Source organism: Pongo pygmaeus, chromosome 4 (genome assembly GCF_028885625.2).
Source record: "Pongo pygmaeus isolate AG05252 chromosome 4, NHGRI_mPonPyg2-v2.0_pri, whole genome shotgun sequence".
Taxonomy (NCBI): domain Eukaryota; kingdom Metazoa; phylum Chordata; class Mammalia; order Primates; family Hominidae; genus Pongo; species Pongo pygmaeus.
In genome coordinates, this window is record NC_072377.2 from 79,973,492 (window position 1) to 79,987,983 (window position 14,492).

General features: G+C 43.7%; 1 protein-coding gene across 2 annotated transcripts in view; it reads left to right on the top strand.

Moving 5' to 3' along the window:
• SV2C (synaptic vesicle glycoprotein 2C) overlaps positions 1–14,492 on the top strand; it is a 280,624-nt gene that overhangs the window by 238,846 nt on the left and 27,286 nt on the right. The window contains exon 13 of one of the 2 annotated variants that reach the window (XM_054489368.1): positions 2,494–11,128. The exons of the other annotated variant lie outside the window; for it this stretch is intronic. Within the exon in view, the coding sequence (XP_054345343.1) occupies positions 2,494–2,677 (184 nt within the window). The 3' untranslated portion in view covers positions 2,678–11,128. Of the gene's footprint in view, positions 1–2,493; positions 11,129–14,492 lie in introns of those variants that run through there. 2 annotated transcript variants of the gene reach the window in all.

Consider the following 14,492-nt stretch of genomic DNA (forward strand, 5'->3'; position numbering starts at 1 on the left):
TTACACTTTATGCAAAATTAACTCAAGATGGATTAAAGACTTAAATGTAAAGCCCAAAACCATAAAAACCCTAGAAGAAAACCTAGGCAATACCTCTTAGGACATAGGCATGGGCAAAGACTTCATGATGAAAACACCAAAAGCAATTTCAACAAAAGCCAAAATTCACAAATGGGATGTAATTAAACTAAGGATCTTCAGCACAGCAAAAGAAACTATCATCAGAGTGAACAGGCAACCTACAGAATGGGAGAAAATTTTTGCAATCTACCCATCTGACAAAGGTCTAATATCCAGAATTTACAAGGAATATAAACAAATTTACCAGAAAAAAATAAACAACTTCATCAAAAAGTGGGCAAAGGATATGAACAGATACTTCTCAAAAGAAGACATTTACATGGCCAACAAACATATGAAAAAAAGCTCAACATCACTGATCATTGAGAAATTAAAATCAAAACTACAATGAGATACTATCTCATGCCAGTCAGAATGGCTATTATTAAAAAGTCAAGAAACAATAGATGCTGGCGAGGCTGTGGAGAAATAGGAACACTTTACACTGTTGGAGCGAATGTAAATTAGTTCAACCACTGTGGAAGACAGTACAGCAATTCCTCAAGGATCTAGAACCAGAAATACCATTTGACCCAGCAATCCCATTACTGGGTGTGTACCCAAAGAAATATAAATCATTCTACTATAAAGACACATGCACATGAATGTTTATTGCTGCACTATTTACAATAGCAAAAACTTGGAACCAACCCAAATGCCTATCAATGATAGACTGGATAAAGCAAATGTGGTACATATACAGCATGGAATACTATGCAGCCACAAAAAAGGAATGAGATAATGTCCTTTGCAGGGACATGGATAAAGCTACAAGCCATTATCCTCAGCAAACTAACACAGGAACAGAAAACCAAACACCGATTGTTCTCATTCATAAATGAGAGTTGAACAATGAGAACACATGGACATAGGGAGGGGAACAACACACACCAGGGCCTGTTTAGGGGGTGGGGAGTGAGGGGAGGGAACTTAGAGGATGGGTCATAGGTGCAGCAAACCATGGCACACGTATACCTATGTAACAAACCTGCACGTTCTGCACATGTATCTTGGAACTGAAAGTAAAAAACAAATAAATAAAAAATAAAACACTTAGCATGAAAATAAATAAATTAAAGAAAATAGGGAGTAAAAAATCTAAGTAAATATATTGTTGCACTTAACAACAGTTTTTTTCTCTTTATTCATTTGATAGAGACAGGGTCTTGCTATGTTGCCCAGGCTGGTCTCAAACTCCTAGGTTCAAGAAATCCTCCAACCTCAGCCTCCCAAACTGCTGGGATTACAGGTGTAAGACACCCTGCTCAGCCTGCCATACATTTTAACTTTGGAATGAAATTTAAATTTCCATTTAAACACAGATGTTTCTGAAATTATGGGAATTTACAAAAACAAAATAACAAGTCACTCTTGTAAAGAGATGAGAAACTGCTCAATTTTTCTGTATCACCCTTTCCACCCTTTGCCTGGGATAAGAGAAGGTAACCCAGCTTTTCCCACACTGAGCAGAGGTGACCTGCCTCTCTCTAATGAACTGAGCTTTATGCCTGTTTTGTTCCTGAGAGAAGAGTTTGGATAGAGTAGGATTAAAGTTTGTTTTAAGAGACCCTTCCTGCAGGGTATAGTGGCTCACGCCTATAATCCCAGCACTTTGGGAGGCCAAGACAAGAGGATTGCTTAAGCCCAGGAGTTTGAGACCAGCCAGGGCAACATAGGGGGACACCCCCATCTCTACAAATACATAAAAAAAAAAATCAGCTGCGCATGGCAGTACACACTTGTAGTCCCAGGTAGTGACTCAGGAGGCTGAGGTAGGAGGGTCACTTGAACCTGCGAGGTGGAGGCTGCAGTGAGCTATCATTGTACCACTGTACTCACCTGGGCAACATAGCAAGACCCTATCTCTACAAAAATAAAAATAAAAATTAGCTGTGTATGGTGGTATGCACCTGTAGTCCTAGCTACTCAGGAGGCTGAGGTGGGAAGATTGCTTGAGCCCAGGAGTTTGAGGCTGCAGTGAACTACTACTATGCCACTGCACTCCAGCCTGGGCAACAGAGCCAGACCTAATCTCTAAAAAACTGAAAAAGACCCTTCCTTCCAACAACATTAAACCACTAGAGATGTTTCATACTCCCTACAATTTTTTCTCTCTTTCTGTTCACAATACATTGGGACTTACAGGCAGAGTAAGTCAATGGAAGCTATGGTAAGAAAGTCAACAGAGGGCTGGAGGAACAATACCAACAGCTAGGATTCTCTACTCCCAGATTTGCTAACAAGCATTGATTTGCTCCACTGATATACAACACAATCTGAGGGAAGATCGTTGAAAACCTAGGATCTTTTGGTCTAAAGTTGAACTCATGGAAGGCATTTTCTCAACCTTGTTCATGTCTCTTTCCTTTGCAGGGCAACAGGCTTTGGCTTCTTAAACGCGCTATGCAAGGCAGCAGCCGTCCTGGGAAACTTAATATTTGGCTCTCTGGTCAGCATCACCAAATCAATCCCCATCCTGCTGGCTTCTACTGTGCTCGTGTGTGGAGGACTCGTTGGGCTGCGCCTGCCTGACACACGAACCCAGGTTCTGATGTAATGGGAAAAAAAGCCATCCTTCCTGCGTTTCTTCCTCCTGCCCTGGGTCAATTCTCCTTCCTGACTCAAGGCTTCAGAGTTTTCCTATATAGAAAGGTGATCAACTATCAGAACATAAACACGTGCTGTGACTTGAAATTTAGAAGCATATCATCTTGCCCCTTTGTGATTTTGCACAGGTTTTTTTGTTTGTTTGTTTTGTTTTAATGCATTGTTATCTTTCCAAACTGTGATGCTACTGCCTCCTGCAAATCAGTGGAAGCATTTCTAAAATGCCCTAGGCAGCCAGGCTTCCCTGGGGTTCTGCTCATTGAAAGTTTAGAAGCTAAGAAGACTGGGCTGGTGTAAGAAATAGATCCTGCTCCTAATTTAACATTAACAGGAAATATAAGTCGGCACATTATTGCATTTGTGCTGAGAAGAGGGATTCTTTTTTTTTTTTCTAAGAGTGATATTTCCTGTTTACTTAGAAAAGGACACCCAGTAATTCTCACTGTTATAGCAGAGCCTTTCAAAGAAAACCATGTGGCACCAAACAGGGCTGGGTGGGGCTCTTTGGGGCAAGACAATTAAGGTGACTCTGCTGACAAGAAAAATAAAAGCTCTGCAATTAGCAGCAAAAATCTGAGTGAGCTGCATAAGCAAGATTTCTGTCAGAAAGCCCAATTAAACCTCTGAAGAGTGTGAGGAAAAAGAACTGTAACAGTATCTGTGACTGCGGCATGTGGTTCAGAATGTTTGAAAATCAGAGATCGGAGAGAGAGCTTCTTGCCTCCATTTACCACTCCCACTCCTTCAGCTGCCCTTGGTCTTGCCAGACAGCAGATTCAGGGAAAGAAAGCTGCTTCTTAAAAACTGTCTGCCTACCTGATTCTGCCGCTTACCCACACTGTCTCTAGTCTAGAGACTGCCAGTGGATAGCTAAATTGTAAATTGCAACTTAGGAAGAAATTCACACCTAGAGCCATTTGGAAATACAAAATGGCACCTCTTTCCAGTACCTCTTTGCTGTGGGACTGGCCCGCCAGGACCCCCACCCCACCTGCACTGCAGTTGACATTCAGCTTCCCAGCTGGCATCAGCAAAGAGGGTTTGTCCCTCTAGCTTCCCCAGGGCTGGCCCACTGCTCATTGCGCTCCTGGCTCCCTGTAAAATCACAGCCCGCCTGCACTCCTGAGGGGCCCTCTCACAGGCAGACCATCTCCCTGTGGTTGTTTGACTGCTCATTTTACCTCTGGAATCTGCCTGGGCTTGGAAGAAAGAGGTCAGCCAGGACATTCCCAGGGGCCCGCTGTCAGCTACATGACCTCCTCGCCTCTCGGGCTCCCCTTCCCCGCAGGCTCGTCCTTTTTACACATCTTCTTTGAAATCTGAACCTTCCTTGTAGACTTGCAGCCAATGACCAGAAGCCAGGAGTAAATCCCATATTTAAACAATATTCCTTTTTTAACTGCCTCGATAGAGGTTTATTCTTGTTACTTATTATAGGCACTTTCAGGCAAGCCATAGCTTGGGGCCTCCAGGAAGGGAAAGCTTGTTTCCACTAATCATTATATTCAGAGATGTCCTAACTCCCCTGAGGTCCCCCTGCCTCCCCCTCCCCTTCCTAATGATCCCTCGTAGAGCTCAGACTAAGTGAAAAGCTTCTTTCATTAACATAAGCCATTAATCGACTTCCCCTTGAAGTAATTCAGGTCTGCAGAGGGGGGAAGACTGGTGTTGGGGGCAGTGGGAAGAGGGTGGTTCCCTGGGGATCTGTGATCAGGGCTAGAACATCAGGAAAACCCAAACCAAAAACTGCAAAGGTGGCAGGAAGAAGAAAAATCACTGAAGGCTAGACAAGATGCATTTGAAAGATACCAACAGCACAGGGAAAGAAACAACTTTCTCTCACTTCTGCCTCCTATCATTTTATTGAAGAACAAAGACAGCAGTCAAACAACCCAAGAAAGTACCCTGTATGTTTTTCTTCTTCTACATGTACCCATTTTCCCACCTATCTCTCCCTGATTTGTCTTCTTAAAAAAGACATTTGGGGACCTGAGCAAGTCTTTTAGTTGAATGCAGCATGTGCAGAAATAACTGCAAAAGCCAGGAGTGCATCTCCATCAACCCATCAAAAGAAAAATAGAAATGTACATGGGCATCGCTGTCTCTAGTCCTCTGTGATAGTTCACTTTGCTAACTAGACTACCTTTACTTTTCAAAATATCTCTAATGTCTGCTCTGGGGTCTAAATGCATAAAACATTCCCAAGCTGCAGAGCACAGTTATTCAGAATTTTATTTGAACACTGGGTTGGGTCAGCATAGGATAAACCAGCAAAACCTTACCTCATGAGACTTGCCATCCATGTCCCCTGCAGAAGGACCGTTCTTGGCCTACTTGTTACCTAATCCGAGCATCCATGGTGGCCTAAGAGGGATATTTTCTAATCTCCTGGACAGTCTGTGGTCACAAACCTTCTTGGTCACCACCTCTCCCACCTTCTATGCACTCTTCCCTGCCTCCTTGAGACTGTTCATCACCTTGATTTTCTAAGAGAGCTCAAATCATTTCCAAAGCATGTGGTGTGGCCTGTATAGCTTGCTCTGGATTTAGCTGGAGATTAAGAAACAGCCAGGATATTAAACAGAAACTCTCAGCTGTATCAGTGTAGCAGGCCGCTGGCACCCAAACATGCAACTGGCATCTCATTTCACCTACAGTAGAAGGAAATGAAAATTTGTACAAAAATGAAAACCTAGGAAATAGTCCACTTGCTCCTATATTTTTACCACCTTTTCTAACTAAAATTTCCCTATGGCTCTTTGGAATCAATCCAGAATGCTCCCAAGTCCCATTATTATCACAGAATCTTCTCAGTAGGGAAAAACAAACAACTGCTTCAAACTGTGGATTCTGTACATACCGCATTCTATCCCAGGTAATGGGTTTTAAGGCACCCAACTCACATTCAGTCCTGCTGCCTGAATCATCTCACACCAGAGTACAGACCTGGGAGACGCATGGGAGACGCGATAGATGGGTCCTAGCCTGATCTTCACCACTAAGCGGTACAGGGACCCATATCTTGCTGTGCAGACTGGAAGTCGTTGAACATCTCTAGTTCTCACTTTCCCCATGCACAAAATAAAGGATTGGGACTAGTCTGCTCTCCACTCTCCAGCATTCTAGAAGACAGTAATGAAAATAGCTTCATCTTATCTGCCTTCTTATGCTAAACTCATTTTTTTTTTTTAAGATGGAGTTTCGCTCTATTGCCCAGGCTGGAGTGCAGTGGTGGGACCTCGGCTCACTGCAACCTCCGCCTCCCAGGTTCAAGCAATTCTCCCACCTCAGCCTCCCCAAGTAGCTGGGACCACACGCATGTGCCACCACGCCCAGCTAATTTTTGTATGTTTTAGTAGAGATGGGGTTTCATCATGTTGGTCAGGCTGGTCTCGAACTCTTGACCTCAAGTGATCGGCCCACCTCAGCCTCCCAAAGTGCTGGGATTACAGGCGTGAGCCACTGGCGGCCTCAACTCATTTTTACAAGCACTAAATAGGTTTAGTTTATAAACTGAAAAATTAGGAAATAGGCACGCATAAAAAGAGTGTAGGAAGTTGTTTGGGAAGCCCGCATGGAATAGGCCAGAAAGCACAGTCCCCATGCTGTCTGCCCTGCCAGCATCTCAGCATCCTGAGTAGTATCTCTGTTCACTGCAGGTTTGACAGTTACCATTGCCCAGCCAGGAAAGGGCCCCACCCTGCCAGATAAGGGCGCTTAGGTTAGAAGACTCTATAATTGCAATATTAGCCTACAGATCTCCTGACTGTTTATTCCAGTATTTTCTTGAAACATGGCCTTAAGTATTATACGTAGGCTTTCAGAAACAGTTTTTCAGTGATTGTACCTATATTGGCAAATAGACAAATCTCACCAAATCAGAGTTCAGGTTTTCACCAAAAACTGCTTAGTTGTCTTTCAAGATACCTTAAGAGATCAAAGGGGAGGTGGGAAAAGAAATGTAGTGACAGAAGGGAGAGCCCAAGATACCACTGATAAGGTTCCAACAAAGAGATTAGGACACAGCGGAGACTTTCTAAATGCTAGGATCATTTCCCAAGCAGTCCAGGGGAATACTTTCTGATTCCCTCTGCCAATCAAAATAGATAGAAGATGATATTCTCCAATTTTTTTTCTGTTTGATGTCAAAATGGCCTTTACCTATTTCTTTAGTAATATACCTTATCTGTTCATGCACTAAAGGCTCTGGAGCCAGGAATGTCTGAATTTGGCCTTCACCTGGTATCACAGAAAGACAACTGGGATATTGGTGTTAAGGGGCATATCGGCTGTATGTTAGGTTTTCTTTAATCCCCACATCGTGCCAAACTTAGTCCGGTCACTAAGCCTAAAAACACCAGTCATATTGCAACAACTTCTGAAATCTGTACAGTGGGAAACTCTGAAGTGGACTATACGTTTCTTACAGTTTTTGTTTCTGCTCAGCAAAGTATGTGTTTAAAGTAAAGCTTCTCTTGTTATCTGTAATGTAGACAAAAAAAAAAAAAAAAACTGTTAGTATATCCTGGATGTATTGCGTGTCCCTTCATTGTTTCAGGTATGGCATAACAGTTCTCCGTGTGATGTTCTTTTGCTCTAAATGTTGACCATTCCTCTTGTCACCTGTCTCTCACCAACCAGTCACAGAGCCATTGCCAGGGCTCCCTTCAGTCTTTCTTAAACAATATCTAAATGCAGTTTAGTAATCCCAGGATTTTGAGTTACAAGAATACAGCTTGTGGGTCTGTTTCAGCTAGCATGGTTGGGAAGGGGAAGAGCTGAGCCAAGCCTTCACTGATCTCTTGTCATTTCATATGATTATCCAGTAAAAGCTTATTGAGCACCTCCCATGTGATAGGTATTGAGACACTGTGCTGTGTGCAATAATTAAGCCTTTGGAGGAGTTAAATGAGGGCAAGGAAAACAGAATAAGAGGAAAACACTCTCACACTGACCCCCATTACATATGAACCCTCCGCCCGCCCCCCCCCCATAAATACAAAGTGTTATTTTTCCACATTTAAAACAAATAATAGCCTTCAGCAGGCAGTGCAGGAACTATTCAGTCATTGGAATTACCTTTGATGAGAGGAGAAAGCTCCTTGATTACCTGGTTTTTGTTGGAGAGACTATTAACTAGTACTTGGGAAAAGAGAAAAATGAAACCACACATAAGCTGTTCCCTTAAATAATCTCAGCAGGATATTGCACTAAGATATTATTCAAGGAAACGAATCAGGAGCAGAGATAGCCCCATCTCTCTGGAGCATTTTTCCTTTTTTTTTTTTTTTTTTGGGGGGGGCAGTGGGGGTGCGGGGGACGGAGTCTTGCTCTGTTACCTAGGCCGGAGTGCAGTGGTGCAATCTCTGCTCAATGCAACTTCTGCCTCCCAGGTTTAAGCAATTCTCTTGCCTCAGTCTCCCAAGTAGCTGGGATTACAGATGCACCCCACTGTGTCTGGCTAATTTTTTGTATTTTTAGTAGAGACAGGGTTTCACCATTTTGGCCAGGCCGGTCTCCAACTCCTAACTTCAAGTGATCTACCCACCTTGGCCTCCCAAAGTGCTGGGATTACAGGCATGAGCCACCACGCCCGGCCTAAAGTCCCACTTTCTTCTGAGGTGTTCTTTTCATGGCTTGAAACCAGAGACGGGAGCTAGGGAGTCTGTTCCCCAGCGAATAACGTTGGAGTTTTCTCTTCAGAGCCAAGTCAGCAAAGCCTGCAGCTGCTGCCACTCCCCTGGTCTGTGCCTCCCAGGGTGTTTCCTTTCTGATTTTGAAGATCTGTGGGTGAGTCAATTATCTTTGCAGACATCCTAAAGCAGCTTCCCTCCTCTCTACCCTCAGCAGATAAGCCATCCAGAAAACAGGTTCTGACAGCCAGTAGCAGGGGCATTTTGGGTTTCAGTTTAAAACTGGTGCATGTTGTTGCAAGTGTCTTGAAGTTGCAAAGGATGTTTGGGGTTCTGGGGCCTGCAGGGGGGGCAGAGCAGAAAGAGGGTAGTTGTCAGTGACCCTCTACCCTCCTCTGAGAGCCCCATTGCCATTTTTGCCCACCAGTTCTCTTCTTACCTCCTCAGGGCAGTGCCCACTCATTTCCTTTATTTTCCTTTTGTTTTTTTTTTCCTTTCCTCCTCTGGTCGACAACCTCTTAATTCTAGCAGGGTACAAAAGCAAGGCCAAGCTTTCTTGGGGCACTCGGGATGAAAGGCCCATCCGTGCCTGTTGTGGAGGCGCAGAGGTTGGAGCAGGTGGAGAACAGGAGTGGGTGCAGGGGAAGTGTGAACGCAAGGCTGCTGGCTTTGGCACAGCTCCCTGTGCAGGGCTAGATTTCCAACTGCTTTTCAGTTCCTGTGCCCTGATAGGATGGGCACAGCTGGCATGGAATCAGAGCAGCCCATCTCCAAAGCAGAAGTCTGAGAGCTCAGCATTTGACTCCTGAAAGACCAGGATGTTCCTACCTGGGTTCTCGAGATTCATTGGCTAGTGGAGGTAGATGGTACTCTCCATGTCTGCAGAAGATCCCCCACTTCGTGCTGAAGGCTAGGTGCCTTCCAGTCAGGTCTGAATGCTGAAATTGCAGAGATTGTCCACTCTCTGCCTACTCTACCACATTCATGCTGCCCTTAGATCCAAGAGTGCCCAGGACTAGGAGCAGAAAGCAGTTTTCAACCCTTTGTTCAGACTCAGACGGGTTTTAACTCAAGCGGGTAATCTACTCCAGCAGCAGCGGTGCAAAGTCCAAAACAGCTTTGTGGTGCCTGGGGAGTGACTAGGCAGCCTGCTCACAGGGGCTGGAGTCATCTAAAGCTAGTGATGAGCTGGAACAGCTTTGAACCAGTTCATCAGAACTGATTGTTAAAGTTTCAGAACTTTTGAGAGTCAGTTGAGAAACATAGCTATTACTAAAAAATTAAATAAGATTAGATAAATTATAGCTAAAAGCAAAGGCAACATATAGTCAAAGCTCATCACTTTCTACTTATTTTACTACATTTTACCATTATCTGAGCCCATGAGGTAAGGTATGCCTATTATGTCTGTATGGTAGAAATCTTGTATACAGGTATACTACTGCACACACCTTCCCAAGTGATAGTATTTTTGTAGTTTGAGATCAGCTATAGTGGTGGTATTTATACCATGGAAAGCAGCAAAGCCATGCAAATCAGACTCCTCCTAACCCCTAAGACAGTTGTTAAACATTTACCAGCATACCACCATCTAAAGCCCTAAAGAATGCTTGGCCTCCCACTGCATAGACCCAGGCCACATCACATTGAGTTTCATGGATTTATGGGTCAGCATTGCACGTAAGTCCAAAGAAGGGGAAAGACTTAGCAAGCTCAATCTCATATGATTCACAAAGGGTTTCTTTCTGCATTTGTATTGACTCAGAATAGGACCCAGTACAGAGAATCCACTGTTTTCTATGGGTGTCATTCCTTCAGGAAGAATGTACGGTAAAATTGGCTATTTCATGCTATGCAAACAAAATGAAACTAGTTTGAAGTTGCAAAGTGTCTCCCCTCTTGTGCCCACGTAGTCATCCAAGAAGGAAACTCCTTCCTTGCCTTGACATTCACCAGGCCTGCCTAGATAGAACTTGACAAATTGGCCTAACTTCATCTCCGCTGCTATTGTTATATATTTACTTTACTGAATCTATGTCCTAAGTCAGTCAGAAGAAAAAAGAAATGTCTTTTTTTAATATACACTTTCTTAGCATCCATGCAGTTATGTATCCTCACCCTGATCCAGGAACATATTGAACAGATCATATGTCTTTTGTTAATATCTAGATACACCAAATAACATGCTAGAAGAGTTTTCTCTTTCAGGTGAACTTCCATTTTGAACATATGCTAAACGTACAATCCACTGTCGTTTTAATGAGATCTTGTCGTTTTAATGAGATCTTGGCAATGGTCCTGTCGGTTTTGGTGTTTGGATTGTTTGGCTTTGTTTTTTTATTCTTCCTGTTTTTAATGCTGTGTAAGATCTCCCGCTATGAGTGTTCCAGTTACCCCTATTGTACTGTATATATGTGTGCTGCATGTGTGAACTCCAGTAAATTCTGTTTCAGGTTTTGGAGTTTTCATCTTAAGTACAGCTGCTCCTGTTGTGAACTCATCTTTCTTGTATGCTCCTCTGTGTCTGATTTCCAATTGCCAAAATGTTTGACCAAGTGTGTTTTGACAAATATCCCGAGACAGCCATGCGTATCCTTGTGAAAGGGCATGCTCCATGTGGGACGGCTCGTGTACAGCATAAATCAAACTTGGAATTGTGTATGCATTTATATGCCAGATAACTAACATTCATGTAACAGCTGCAAAGATATTTAGTGTATATCAGATTAATAAAAGAGCATTTTTTTGCTCCATTATATTCAAATACAGATTGCTGTGTGACTGGCTTCCCTTCTAAGCATGAATTGACCCTTCAAAAAATGAGCACTTTTTTAATGTCCTTAGGTATAGAGAAAACCTGTTTCTCCAATTCAGGTTTATTTGAATTGTTTCTGTGGGCTAGTGTCATGGGTATTAATGTGTTGTTGATCTTACATGAGTATTTTCCAGTTGTTAGCCAGGACCAGTGGAAAGAATATGTTTGCGGGGGAGTTTGTGGCAAAGCAGGTGCTTGTGTTCTTTTGCCCTAGAGTAGGAATAGCAAACAGATTTTTATTTAGCATATTAAATCCACTTGATTGGTAGTAGCTGCTTGGAACAGTGGTTTAAGAACAATGAGAAAAAGTGCTATACTTTATAGAATTCACATTGGAGGCAGAAACACAGACTTAAATGCCACATATTTGCTATCCCCAAAAGAGTTCCCGTGACTGCACTTAACAGAAGACACAAGTCTTCTTTTATTCTTTTATTCCTTTAATTTCCTAATAAACTGTCTTTACGAAAAAAGAGGATGGGGCCATCCCAAGGTTGGTTCTGATGTGGCTTGATAACATCATTGGAGACCCAGATTCTTTCCATGTTTTAGATCAGCCATCCTCAGTATACTGGCTTTTGTCCCCCTATGGGCATGAGATGGTGGCTGCAACTCTAAGCATCACATCTTCACACATATAAGCGCCAGAAGGAGAACTAGTCCCTCTTTTTGACCCCTTTTTAAGATCAAGGAGAACATTCTCAGAATCCTCCAGCAGACTCCCCCTTATGTCTCATTGGCTGGATTTGCATCATCTGCCAACTCCTAAACCAGTCATGAGCAAGAGGAACATAATTACCATAAATGGCTTAAACTAATCAAGTCACCTCTCCCCCTATAGCTGTAAGGGGCCCAGTCTCTCCTGAAGCACGTGGCTCCTGACTGCCTGAACAAAATGGGGGGTTTGTAAGCAAGGAAAAAGGCAGGTAACTGCTGGGTAAGCAAGCAACAGTGGGCTGTGTCTGAGCTCTAGAACCATGCTGTCTAATATAATAGCCACATGTAGCTATTTATATTTAAACTTAACTAAAACCAAGAATTCAGTTCCTTAGTTACACTTAGCCACATTTCAGATGCTTAATTGCCACATGTGACCAGAGGCTACCATATCGAACACTGAAAATACAGAATATCCCATCATCACCAAAAGTGCTATTGGCTAGTGCTATCCTACTAGTTGTGCATTCACACCCCTCTGCAGGCTGTTCCTTCTCTTGGAACCAGCTCTCACTTCTTCCAGGTTCTCTCCCCCAACTAGATCCTCCTTCTTTGCTGTAGCAACTTCTTTCCCCCTTTTCTAATACCCAGCCGATCACTCTATATAGATCTTAACCCTTTATCCAGCTTCCTACTCCTCCAGATGTAGGCCCTATTCCTTATTTAAGAAATGCTACAGTCACACATTTTCCTTTCTTTCCTGCTTCATGATCAGGCTGTTGAATGAGGGAGAAAAGTCCACAGGCTTCAAAACCCCTTGTGTATCAGGGATGATGGCAGGTACAGGAATTCACCAGAGGATGCTGGGGTGCAGATAACTTCAGCAAAAGTCATTGCGAGTTCTGAAGAAAACAACAGATCTGGCATGGACCAGAGGCTCCAAAGCCCCAAATGTGAAATTCCTAATAATCAGTGTGTTAAAACAAGGCAACATAGGTATTGAGGTATACCTTTTCCTGCTTGTTGATATCTGATGCAATGAAGTTGCTATCATTATCTGTATTGTTTGCTGGGGCTGCTATAACAAAATACCACAGACTGGGTGGCTTAAGCAACCAAATTTCTTTTCTTACAGATCTGAAGACCAGAAGTCCGAGATCCAAGTGTCAGGGAGGGTTGGGTTTTTCTCTCCTTGGCTTATGCCAAGGCCTCCCTCCTTGGCTTATGCATGGCCATCTTCTCTCTGTGTCTTCAGATAGTCTTTCTTCTTTACATATCTGTGTCCTAATTTCCTTTTCTTATAAGGACACCAGTCATGCTGGATTAGGAGGTAGTCCAACCCCATCCGGTACCTACACTAATGACTTCTTTTCAACTCAAATACCTCCTTAAAGACCCTATCTCCAAACTCAATCACATTCTGAGGCACTGGGGGGTTGGGACTTCAATATACGAATTTGGGAAGAAGACAATTCAGCCCATAGCATTATCCCAAATGCTACCTATTTGATTGTGTATGTATACTGTATACTGTGTATAGAAGTTTGCTTTGTGTATATTGTGTATAGAAGGGAATGGAATGTGCCTATGGTCTGATGGGCTGGTAGCATGGGCTGTGTGCATGCATTCACACCTGTGCATGCTGTTCATTCAGAGGGGATGATAAAGACAGGCTGAGGAACAAGGGTCCTGCACTCATAAGCCAGAAACAGATAATCCTGGGGGAGACCTCAGGGCAGCCTGGCTAGGCTACTCTGAGAACTGTGGTTATTTGCCTCCCTCTGTCTCTCCGTTTATTAGAATTCCAGATGAGAATGTGCTCTCTCTCTGCATAGTAATTTAAAAAACAATCCTGGAGTCAATAGGCACATCCTTCCTCTCCCTACACCACAGCCTCTGAACAAAGCAGCCTTTTCTGTAAGCCTGTCCCCAGGGGAAGCTTCCTCCAGGACAGTGACCAGCTTGAGCCCTGGTGGCTCCAAGGGGAGCCAGGGGCAGCAGCATTCCTGGAGCTTGGATAAGACCACGCCACCTACTACTACTGCAATCCCTTTGTTCAGTGGGGAGAGCAAATGCATCATCCTCTCCTGTAATTTGCAGTCCAGACACCAGGTGGAGAAATGAAAACCACAAAAGGAGACACATTCTTGAAGGAAAGCCAGGCCCCTGCCCTGCAGCCACTAGAACTCCCTGGGGCCAGAATGAAGTAGATTGGATAGTCTGGGTCACAGAGGACACGGTAAGCTCCAACCTTGACTCCAAGTGCACCAGCAGCCACCTGCCTTCAGCCATATTTCTGCCTCCTCTACTCCAGAGCCCTCAGGGAGGCTGAACAGACAGCATGTGAAGCAGCTCCACTCCCTAACATCTGCTTCCTCACCTTCAAGGTGGCACCAAAAATGCCCTTTGGACTGAGATTTCCAAGGAAACTGCATCAGCAAATTCAGGTTTGGGTGGGGCTATAAGGAAAGCCACCATACATTACAAAGGGCTAAGTGATGTATAAGTTGCCCCACCCCTCATTTGCTCTTTACAAACATTGGACATATCCCACCCCCACTGCAGTGTGCTGCTGCTAACCCTGTCTGAGGGGCTTTGCTGTGCTATTGCCCCCTCTTCAGCCTCCCACCTTCAGTAGAAGACATCCATAGTATTTTCTT